The 11,582-nt window shown below is 49.4% G+C and overlaps 1 protein-coding gene and 1 long non-coding RNA gene across 6 annotated transcripts; one reads left to right on the top strand and one right to left on the bottom strand.

Moving 5' to 3' along the window:
- Positions 1–55: 55 nt before the first annotated feature.
- LOC147255366 (uncharacterized) lies at positions 56–2,290 on the bottom strand. Of its 2 annotated transcripts, none has more exons than XR_015117799.1 (4): positions 2,015–2,290; positions 1,764–1,919; positions 1,406–1,507; positions 56–588 (listed from the first exon to the last, which is right to left on the bottom strand). It is a non-coding gene; the product is annotated as an uncharacterized LOC147255366 (long non-coding RNA). The 2 variants fall into 2 exon arrangements; XR_015117800.1 differs by having other exon boundaries at positions 2,029–2,290.
- LOC147255365 (natural resistance-associated macrophage protein 2-like) lies at positions 1,250–11,359 on the top strand. 4 transcript variants are annotated; one of them, XM_086213041.1, is made up of 16 exons: positions 1,250–1,481; positions 3,051–3,146; positions 5,048–5,119; positions 5,267–5,389; positions 5,499–5,618; positions 6,145–6,251; positions 6,346–6,416; positions 6,493–6,560; positions 6,998–7,153; positions 7,240–7,398; positions 7,478–7,564; positions 7,799–7,918; positions 8,010–8,159; positions 9,511–9,584; positions 9,671–9,824; positions 10,689–11,359. In XM_086213041.1, exons 4-16 carry the CDS (start codon positions 5,318–5,320, stop codon positions 10,794–10,796), a joined length of 1,446 nt encoding a protein of 481 aa, XP_086069167.1. In that variant the 5' UTR covers positions 1,250–1,481; positions 3,051–3,146; positions 5,048–5,119; positions 5,267–5,317; the 3' UTR covers positions 10,797–11,359. The 4 variants fall into 4 exon arrangements, with proteins under 4 accessions (XP_086069167.1, XP_086069164.1, XP_086069165.1 ...); XM_086213038.1 differs by having other exon boundaries at positions 1,439–1,481; positions 4,980–5,119; XM_086213039.1 differs by lacking the exons at positions 1,250–1,481; positions 3,051–3,146 and adding an exon at positions 4,068–4,883 and having other exon boundaries at positions 4,980–5,119.
- Positions 11,360–11,582: the final 223 nt, after the last annotated feature.

The raw sequence follows: 11,582 nt of genomic DNA, 5'->3' as shown, positions 1-11,582 counted from the left end.
GAGGAAAGGATGAAGAGGAGATGACCAACAGTCATACTTTATTAGTTCCATGATGGGGAAAGTTCCGGTGGTTCAGAGGCCAAAACGGAGCATCAGAACAGAGTAAATAAGTGAGCATGCGATGTGGAGGTAAGGACCTGTCTGAAAAATGAGGAAAGACAAACAGAGACTGCACAGAGGAGGACATTTAACAACATCAACACAGATGGAGTGGCAACAGGCCCAGAGTCACAGCTGAATAATTACTGCAGCTTCAACTAAGTTACTCGAAGCTGTGGGTTCTGTCTCTCATATCTGGCTTCCAGAGTACCGGCCAGGGTACCTTCCTCTCCCCCCACCTGAGGCCCCCGCCTGGGAGGAATCAGCCAGTGTTTGTCGCCACCTCGTGGCGGCTCCTGATGGTTGCAGTTTCTTTTGTTCCATTTTATTCCTTTGTTGCTAAAATTACCTGAACGTCCTTTACAGTCAGGCGAGCGCAGTACAACAGAAGCTGAACGCTGGACTGAAAGCAGGCCGAAGATCCTCGTTGCATCTTTGGATTGAGGGTCGCCCTCCATCAGGGATCAGGAAGCACCGCCGTCAGAGGATCTGTTGTTAGGAATATCATTTTGAATCAATGAAGCTGGGAATGCTTCAGAATATTGATGGAACTGAAAGGTTTGCTGTGTGTGAGTTCTAAAGATGAGATCTAAGTTCAGGGGACGAGAGAGAAGCTCTGATCGTCAATTCTATTCCTACTTACTTCCGTTCGTATCTGAAATCTCATGTTGATACGTAGAGACTTCCCATCTAACCGAAGTGTTCATGTGTGATGGAAACAAAGTTCTACCTCTAGCAGTGAATTTGAATTATTACTGTCAGCCATTAGAAAGAAAAAGAACGAAAGAAAGAAAGGAAAGAGCCTAAGGGCCGAAAACCTCCAAATCAAAAGCCGGCCGATTGATTCGTGGCTGTAACCTTTATGATTTTATAGAAAATATAACTGAAGAGAGATGTGTTAAAAGAATAAAAGATTTCAAAACCAAGTCTTGCTCATTGGAAGGAAGGAACGCGCTTTGCTTAGCCTTATTTTGAAAGGGAAACCGGAAATCCGACGTGTGTGCAGGTTCTACCGTGACGCTTCGTCTTTGAGACTCACAGCTAAAGTTTTGTAAAAGTTTACAGCGGTTTTATTTTGGTAGTCCGCGGAGACCCCGGGACCAGGATCAGCTCAGACCGGTTTGATCTGGGTCACATGGTGGAAGTAGAGAGAGGAGGAGACCTTGGACCCTCTCTCTCACCTCCTCCTCCTCACCTGTCGGACGGGCCGGGCGTTCTCTCTCTCTCTCTCTCTCTCTCTCTCTCTCTCTCTCTCTCTCTCTCTTACCGAAACTCCTCCAGGAAGCGAACAAGAAGAAAAACGAACCGTTGCCCGAAATGTGACGCCAACCTCTTCGTTCCAACATCAGCGTTCACCGACATGTTCTCCTTCCTGCGCTCGGGTGAGTCGCCCTACCTGTCGGGTTACCTGCGCCGAGGTGACAGAGTTGAAGCTCAGCTTCAGTAAAGCTGATAAATTAAATACCCAGTCACGTGATCAGTTAACTGAGACTTAGAACAAACTTCGGTTGCTGTGACGTCATGTGAAGTGTGACGTGATTATTATTAATCGTGTGCAGAACTGAACCGATACCTTCACGGTGATACCGGTGAACGATGCTGTGATCACACCTGTTAAAATCCGCTTCAGCAGAATGGAAATGACGTCAGGCGTTTTGACTCACCTGAGAACAGCAGCATCATGGGCCTTCCTTTTTTCTCTTTGCTTTAAAACCGATTCACCGAATAAAAATGAGGTTTTTATCACCTGTTGATGTTTGGAGAGTTCACGTTGAAGGTCGAATCATCGGACAACACTCGCTACACTTGAAACCATTTTTCTGTGAGATAAAAAAATGGTCAAAATTTGCCTTATCAGTCATTGTCTGCTCACACACACACCCACACACACACACTCAGCCTCCACTCGTCCTACTTGATCTCACACACATGAATCCTCCGTGTAGCTTCACGTCTGACTTGTTCTCATCGACGTGATTCTTCTGGCGTGTTTGCTCTGAGGTCAGTGGCTGGTTGACGTTTGTGTTTCCGGGACCCGGGTTTCACCAAATTTCCTGCCAGGTTTCTGGGCCATAAAAGGTGCGGTAGATAAGGTATCGCCTCCTGGCGGCGATGAACCATGGAACCTGGTTCAACAGTTTGATCCAGTTCTGACTCCAACCTGCCGACACTCACACCAGAATGTTGCCGCTGTTTTGTCGACGGTTACGTCAGGAGGCAGTGAAAGGAGCTAAAAATAGACACACATACAAATGCGCCCCAAACAGGTTTAAGTGTGAGTGGATCGGTGACCAACAGCAGGTTCACGGTCAGAATCTGGGTCGGTGCGTTGATCTGTGAAGGACCTCGGTACCCGGTTCGCTCAGTTCTGATACTAAGTCTTTGTTCTCTCATTTGTTCTGTGGGAGTCGGTGTCAGATGAGGGCGCTCTTCTTCGTAGGAGACGATGTGCAGGAAGGGGGTAGACAGTGAATGTGGGAGGGGTCTATGAACGTTTGTGAAAGCCCTTAAATTAGATTTATTACTGTTTCCTCTTCAATGATGCGCAGAGAAGACTTCACCTCAACGAGCCAGTGTGGGCGCGGACCGCCGTCAGCCGGCTGCTGATACCAGTGACAGGGGCGCATCGGTGGTATCCTCGTCAAGGGAGATGGTTAAAATGAGGGCGGGGCTTCACACAAGCTCTCAGTATTCTAACGGACGCACTTGTGAATTTGTAAGCTTTTTTGTTGTGAGGCTGCAGAGGTTGTCAGGGACATCAGAGAGTCACAGACATCAAAGAGCCGCGGACATTAAAGAGTCAGATATTAACCTCAGAGACAGAGATACAGAGGTGAATGCGTGCTGCCCTCTAGTGGCCAAACACACCAGTGAATGCTGGTGGAGGCTGAAGGGTTCTCACGGTTCTCTGTGTGTTCAGCCTGCCAGTAATTATTCCTGTCTGCTTCCAGCCAGAGACCCCCCCACTGAGAGCATCCACATCTCCTCGCTGCCTCCCAGTATTCCCACAGACCAGGAGCCACAACCCACCGCAGAACAAAGTACAGGTATTTGTTTTGTAGACAGTTGGCGCGTCGTGTTTGCTAATTACAGCTGTGTGAGGGGAGCTTCTCAGCGGGAGGCCAGGATGCAACTCCTGACTGCTGACGTTAGGAGGAACTCTTGTACCTGACTGTCCGTTCATGTCTCGTGTTGCGGTGCCACCAAGTTCTGTCACAGCCAATATTTACAGTTGCTGGATGAACCACTGGGAAGTGTCTGACTGCGTCCTGGCCTACGTAGCCATCCAGGATCCGTCTCACGCTCAAGACTCCTGCCACCGCTGGAGGTGACAGGAAGTGATGGTTACTCTCTTCACAGGACTGAACTGACTACCGTTGTTCCATTTCTTCAGGAACTAAACTGAACTAGATCACCCTGGTCCAGATACAGGACCACCAAATACACATGATCAGAGTTCTAAACAGGACTACAGATCTCAGTGCAGGAGTGTGTGAGGAGGAAGTGCTCAGGAATTGTGTTGGCTGTTGATACCAGTCTGACATTGTGGACAAACTGTGGAACTACAACTATGGTGTCAGTCACGTGACACTCACCCCCCCAGGAAGACCGACGATGTGGGCCGCAGGCGTTGTGGTCCATCTCCTGCTTGTTAACGTGATATCTCAGGAACGCCTTGGAGAGTTTCCTCAAATCTGGCACCAGTGTTCATTTGGACTCAAGAAGGAAGGAATTTAGTGGTTGGAAGGTCAAAGGTCACCGTGCTCCTAAGTTCACACGCTAAAATTCAGTTGAGGAAACAGAACAGAACAAAACCCAGCCGGGCTTTGGGTTGTTTCATAGGAGCTTGACTCTCACGCGGATTCAGACATGGCTGGAAATGTCGGATGGAAGTCCACAACATTACTGTCACATGTCTACGGCGATACGATTCACGCCACAAATGATCAGCACGGACAAAGTGACCCCCCCCCCCCACACACACACACACACACACACACACACACACACACACACACTCTGACCCTCAGGTTGTTGACACATCCACGGTGAAGAGGTAGAATCTTCAGTGCGTTCAGTACTAAGTCCTTTCTGGGATCGCGTAAATGATTCCCGACATTCCGGGCTCTGCTGCTCTGTGACGAACTCCGAGGAGCTTCAAATTCTCCTGGGAAAGAGGAGCAGGTGGGGTCGTCCAGGATGGGAATCCAGCTGAAGACGTGAGATTCAAAGGCTCTACTTTCTCAACAGGATCGTTGACGCGAAGCAGCCTGCTAACGCACAACTGAGCTGTTTGGTTTCAATGTCGCTGGGAACGAGAAGGCACGTCTGATCTGCCTGCCGCGGCGCGTGCGGGTTCATCCGTGTTTGGTCGTTGTCGATGTGCCGTCTGCACCAGAGCTGAGAACATGATAAAACTAAGTAGAAGGCCAGTGTGCCGAAAGGTTAAAAGGTCATTTGTACCAAGGAGAGTTCCTCGTGTTTGTCAGCAGCTTTACCACTGCAGGAGTTCGACCATTAGTGCACAGGATCTCCCTTGAGTTTGGTGATTCTAGCCCTGAATCCACCTGGAATCCAGCCTGGATCTAGCCTGAATCAAGTCTGACTTCCAGCCAGAATCAAGCCAGCAGTCAGCCAGAATCCACCATGAATCCACTCTGAATCCTGTCGAAATCCAGCCCAAATTAAGCCTGAATCCAGCCGACTGCGAAAGCTTCAGCCCCGGCGGTCCATCTGTGCAGCAGAGGGTGTTAAGTTCTTTTGTCTGATGAAGGACAGCTCAGGTGCAGTTGTAGGTAGAACCTTTCAGGTGTGTATGTAAGTGTGTGTGAGTCTTACTGGATTTGTGTGTGAGGCTGTGTTCTTGTTTGAACTATCAGAGGGCGACTTGGAGGGAGAGAAATCCGTAATCTGGACCACACAAACTCACAATGGGGTCTTCCTCCAGACACACGACAACGGACCTGGTTCTAGTACTTATTTTGACCAGCGAGTCCCTGTTCCTGGGGAGGATGGCGAGGTAACTCCTAGGCCAGCGTGAACGTCCCGTGCTGAGGGTGATTCATGTCCACACACACACACACACACACACACACACACACACACACACACACACACAGCAGCGCTGATACTGTGAGTGTCTCAGTTGTGTTCCTGTCTCCTCCAGTGGGGGTTCAGTCTCCGCAAGCTGTGGGCCTTCACTGGGCCGGGGTTCCTGATGAGCATCGCCTACCTGGACCCTGGGAACATTGAGTCCGACCTGCAGTCTGGAGCCAAAGCCGGCTTCAAGGTAGGATTCGTTCACCGGCGTAACTCTTAAAACGTCTGACTTCATTTTGCTCAACTACAGAACAGGAACTTGATACTAACCGTCCACGCCTCCGCTCGCCTCCTGGCAGCTGCTGTGGGTGCTGCTGGGCGCCACCATCATCGGTCTGCTGCTGCAGAGGCTGGCGGCCCGGCTGGGCGTGGTCACCGGGATGCACCTGGCCGAAGTCTGCAACCGGCAGTACCACACCGTGAGTCCCTCCTCTCCTGGTCCCAGTAGATCCTGGGAGATGCTGTGAGGGCATGAAACTTGATCTGGCGTCGCTAGTGTGAGGTGATGATGTCACTGAGCGGCTGCTTAATGGCCCATCGTGTGTTTAGGATTGAGCTCTGTTATGGTGGCTGGAAAACAGAATAAACCAAAGTCGACTGTGAAGGTGAGGGTTTTTCACTGTCACTGCAAGTCCAGAGTGAATCCATGAATCCATGAGTCATTCATTCACCTCATTTCTAATCCGTCTTCTGTAAAAGCACTTAAGCTTCAGGTGAATGTTTCTGTTCTCATCCCACAAGTCACATGAGTCAGGCGGTCCCTTGATATAAGGAAGGTTCCTCAACTGGTGTCAGTTGTGCTAAGCTAACTAGCCTGGGACAGAAGGGTCTCTGTCCTCTTGTCTGACTCTTGGGACTGTCGATTTCTCCCAGAAATGTGTTTTGTTCCCTCAAGTTCAAGCTAAGAACATCTTTTGCCTCTTTTACTCTGCGTCCATCGTCCAGGTTCCTCGCATCATCCTGTGGTTGATGGTGGAGTTGGCCATCATCGGCTCGGACATGCAGGAGGTCATTGGCTGTGCCATCGCCTTCAAACTCCTCTCCGCCGGCAGGTGGTGTGAACATCGGATGATTGGTGGCTGGGAAGAAGTCCCAGGTCACTTTTAAATGTCTTCTAACCTCGTATGTGTGCATGTTCCCCGTCAGGATCCCTCTGTGGTGCGGCGTCCTCATCACCATCATCGACACGTTCTTCTTCCTCTTTCTGGACAAGTACGGTAGGTGTGGTCGTGTTCTGTCGTCTCTTCCCAGTGCAGGAAGTTGGTGCAGCACTGAACTCGCTGTCCTCTGCAGGCCTGAGGAAGTTGGAAGCTTTCTTTGGTTTGCTCATCACCATCATGGCCATCACCTTTGGATATGAGGTACAAACAAACCTGGGGGCGTTGAACCCCTGAGCTCGCACTCACCCGTCTTATCATCTTGCCTTTAATGAAGCATGAGAATCACTGCGTTCATCATGAAAACACAGAGTACCAGAAGATGTTCAGCCTCCAGTTCATGAGGTGCACGTCTGAATGAGACGGATCTCAACAAGCCAGTGATTCGTATTTCACGCTACAAATCAGAGGAGAGACGCTCTTCACCAGAACTGTTGATCCTGGCGTAGACACGCAGGTCAAGGGCCATCGGATTCATTGAGACCATCAACATGTCGATATGCATTTTCCCAACATCAAAATTAACATTTTTCTTCTCTTGGGAAAAAAAGTGGCGTGAATTGAATATTTTTTTGTAGGATTTTTAAGGTTATTTTCGAGGCAGCTATTTCTATCATCGTCATGTGTTCCCTCTCCGCCAGTATGGGACGGTGAGTCCCGACCAGGGCCTGCTGCTGAAGGGGATGTTCATGCCCTACTGCCAGGGCTGCGGCCCGGTTCAGCTGGGTCAGGCCGTGGGCATCGTGGGAGCCGTCATCATGCCTCACAACATTTACCTCCACTCTGCTCTCGTCAAGGTGCCGCCGGCCTCCAGAGTCTGGAACTTTTCTGCCTGTTAAACTACATCAGCTGATGAGTGAACATCCACAAATGTCTGTTTCAGTCTCGAGAAGTTGATCGATCGAACAAGAAACAAGTCAAAGAGGCCAATAAATACTTCTTCATCGAGTCCACCATCGCCTTGTTCATCTCCTTCCTCATTAACGTGTTTGTGGTGGCGGTTTTTGCAGAAGCTTTCTACGGACGCACGAACGTGGAGGTGGTGAGTATTTCAATCTGCCTTCAACCATTTCATCGACGGGAGTTTGGCTGCTGAGCTGATTGTGTTTTCTTTTTTCCAGTTCGACGTCTGCAACCAGACAGGAAGTCATGACATAGAATTCCTTCCTTTGGACAACAGGACTCTCGAGGTGGACCTCTACAAAGGGGTGCGTGCGGAACTCTCACTGTAGTGTCCAGAATGTCGCCTTTGCAGCAGCTGTGGAGGAGAGGTGGCCCCGAAACCTCGCGCCCAGAACCGGGGGCTCGACCCCCCGCAGCGTGGCTTTTGTTTGTCCGGCTGGTTCTGCCGGGTTGATGACATCATTGATGAATATGTATTTGAGCGCAGACCTTTGTTTTTATCTTACTTGTTTGTTTCCTGGACCCGGTGGTGCGGTCAGGGGGTGGTCCTGGGCTGCTTCTTCGGCCCGGCGGCGCTCTACATCTGGGCCGTGGGGATCCTCGCTGCTGGTCAGAGCTCCACCATGACTGGAACCTACTCAGGCCAGTTTGTCATGGAGGTCAGTAGCGGAGGGCGGAGTCAGACACACACGCTACACCCCTGTAGCCTCGCCATTGTTGTCTCAGACTGATGTTCTCTCCTGCCCTCAGGGTTTCCTGAACCTGCGCTGGTCGCGGTTTGCCCGGGTGTTGCTGACCCGCTCCCTCGCCATCACCCCCACCCTGCTGGTGGCCATCTTCCAGGATGTGCAGCACCTGACTGGCATGAATGATTTCCTCAACGTGCTGCAGAGCATGCAGGTCAGGCGGCGGTTAAACTGCTGACAGCTTTCACTAACGCCGGCTTCATCTTCAACCGCACGGCAGCAGAGAGTCTTTGAAGTTTGGATGGTAAAATGGCCTCATTTAGAGACTCGGCCTGGAGCTTTTATCTCCTTCACGGACTCACGGACCCCCCCCCCCCCCACACACACACACACACACACACACTCTTGCCTGTTATTAAATAAACGACTGGCAAGCGAGAGGAGAAACATCTTAAAGAATCTCAAATAAGTCTGGCTGACTTTTATACACGAATGACAGAAGAAAGTGAGAATGTTCCTCAGACGTGAAGTCTTTGTGTTTTATTCATTCATTCAAGATCAGGATGAGAATCTCCTCCTCAGGGCCGTCCTGCATCCGAGTCTTGAAATCAAGTCACAAAGCACCTGGGACCGACAAATTCACATTCAGTGTAAAATGCTGACCTCCATCCATCTGCAGGGAAAAAGTGGAAAAACTGTCCACAAAATGAAATATGGTGGAAACTGAAGAAAAGAGGAAGCTCAGCGATGTAACAGGAAGCAGCTGACTGGTTGGTCCAGGAGAGAGGGAACCAGCAGCAGCTGACTGGGTGGTCCAGGAGAGAGGGAACCAGCAGCAGCTGACTGGTTGGTCCAGGAGAGAGGGAACCAGCAGCAGCTGACTGGTTGGTCCAGGAGAGAGGGAACCAGCAGCAGCTGACTGGTTGGTCCAGGAGAGAGGGAACCAGCAGCAGCTGACTGGTTGGTCCAGGAGAGAGGGAACCAGCAGCAGCTGACTGGGTGGTCCAGGAGAGAGGGAACCAGCAGCAGCTGACTGGGTGGTCCAGGAGAGAGGGAACCAGCAGCAGCTGACTGGAGCCCCTCATGTTGTCGTTGGAGAGACACTTTGTTATTGTTGAATTAATACTATTAATGTTGGATAGATACTCCGTTACTCTTAGATAAACACTCTACTATTGTTACAGCGATACTTCATTTTTGTTTTCTAAATACTCCATTATTTTTTGGTAGATACTTGATCATTGATGTACAAATACGTGGTGTACAGCTCAGTTGCACGAAGAGAACAAATGAGCCCGACGACTCAGAACGGTTGCAGCATGTACAGGGAATACTAGAATCATTGTACTGCAATACTGCCAAGATGATGGTATCACAGTTTGCGATGATTGATCCTTTGCAAGATATTTAATATTCATTACTGAAGAGAGAAGAGGGACAAAAAAGTTACAGGATATATTTGTTTGGTATCGATCTTTGTGGCGGTACGGTGGTCGTATTTCTTCAACTGTCGAGCTTCTTCCTTGTGATACTGATGATTCCTACGTTTCCTCCGTCTCTCACAGCTGCCGTTCGCTCTCATTCCCATCCTGACGTTCACCAGTTTGCCGTCTCTCATGAACGAGTTCGCTAACGGACTGTAAGTTCATCTGCATGGTGTGACGTGAAGGCGAAGGACGGCCGCTGGGTCTCTACTCTAACCCCCGTGTTGTGGTCCTCCTGCAGGGTGTTTAAGGTCGGAGGGGGGCTGGTCATCCTGGTGGTCTGTGCCATCAACATTTACTTCGTGGTGGTTTACGTGGCGACGCTCAGCAGCGTGTGGCTCTACGTGCTGGCAGCCTTCCTCTCCATAGCATACCTGACATTTGTGGGATATTTGGTAGGTAACATGAGGCTGCGGGGGGGGGGGGGGGGGTTCCCATCAGGCCTCTCAGCTTTCTCCAGACTGATTGGCACCTGAGACTCTCGTCTGCTGCAGAGATCAACGACTCCTCAACTCTTCTGTTTCTCCTTATTTATGGTGCTGGATGAGGAAAACACGGCGGAGACGTCGCTGGCTTTCATGTCCAGCTGTTTACACGAGTTTGGTTGTGTTCGTCCTTTTCTGGTTGCTGGAATAATTTCTAAAAACAGATGTGTGTGTATCACTGGTGAACACGGAGTGACATTAAAGGTGTTTGTTGTGGGATGTGAGCAAAGTAAAGTAGAGATGAAATAATTCCAGCAAAGGTCAAATACAACACATGCGAGATGCACAGCGGCAACAGACCAGACGGAAAAGAGAGCACTGAATAAATGATATGATTTTCATAAATTACGTAATGCAGGCCATGATAGAAGACTGGGAGAACAAGATGGAGGATAGCATGGAGCACCTGTGCACGCGTGCACGGACCGATAGATCGTCTTTATGTAAACCTCCTTTTTGCCTCACTGACTTATCAAAAAGCCGTGTAATCATGGTTTTGGTTTACAGGGTTCATAAAAGTCAGGAAAATTTGAAAAAGTCACGGAAATTCAGTTCCTCGTTCAGGGCTGGTGGTGCAGGGACCTCGCGCAGCCTTGGCGTCACAAGGACCTGAATACTACAGCATTTGTGGTTCAGGGAATATAGAGACATATATGGTCAGTAATAATACTTTTTCATTTAATGTTTAAACGGGAACTGAAATAACCCTGTGTGTGTGTGTGTGTGTGTGTGTGTGTGTGTGTGTGTGTGTGTGTGTGTGTGTGTGTGTTGCAGTCGTGGTTGTGTCTGATCGCCCTGGGTGTGACCTGCCTGGATCTCTCTGCCAGGAGAGTGAACGACGCCGCCGTCCTGATCGAGCTGCAGCCCGAGTTTGAATCCTGAAGCGGAGGAGTGGAGGTGACGTCGGACTCTCGGGCGCTGCAGGGTAGCGGACGCTGTGCTGCTGTCTTCCAGCACGAGAATCTTCTGTAGAACTGACTTATTTATGCAAGAAGTTCCTCAACGAAGATCTTGATGAAGTTTTGTATGTTTGCTAAAGTTTTGTTTGTTTTTTTACCTCAAGAATGTGTTTTTAGCTGTGATGATTGGAGACAGTAGAGGGGTGTTCAGCTGCTGCCTGTCGGAGCTCCTGGTGCAGATGCAGTACTGCTGCTTGTTCTGGTCAGGTCACTGGTTCAGAAGTTGGTAACACGTCTCATCCGGTAACATTCACAATGCTAAGCTAACTAGGGTTGGTCTCAGCTGCAGAGGGAAGGGTGCGGATCTTCCTTTGCCAGCACATTTCCCCAAAACTTCTGAATTTGAAAAGTGTTAAGATAACATTAAAATGTTTGAAATATTTTACCTGTAGCCTGATATTGTCTTCTGAAATATTTGATTGTGGTGACAGTTTGTTCTCCTGGAGCTGCTAGAAACCTGCTAAGGTTATAAATAAATTGTATTTTATTGGCCGTCTGATCAATTATCTGCTCCCAGTTCCATTAGCTATACCACAAGGAATTATGTACTACTCCCTGTCATATCATTCCTACTGGTGATCTGCAGTACTTGTACCAGTATAGTGATCAAACAAGTACTCTCTGTTTTAAAATCTTCAATTTAAAATGGTGGACCCAGCAGAAACCCTGAAGTCTGGATGATGGACAAACCATGCAGCGCTCAGCTTGC

The sequence above is a fragment of the Aulostomus chinensis genome, chromosome 9, assembly GCF_037954235.1.
Source record: "Aulostomus chinensis isolate RoL2024-O1b breed Wild chromosome 9, RoL_Achi_v1.0, whole genome shotgun sequence".
In the NCBI taxonomy this organism is placed as follows: Eukaryota; Metazoa; Chordata; class Actinopteri; order Syngnathiformes; family Aulostomidae; genus Aulostomus; species Aulostomus chinensis.
Note: the sequence above shows the minus strand (reverse complement) of the source record. Positions and strands in the feature narration are given on the sequence as shown.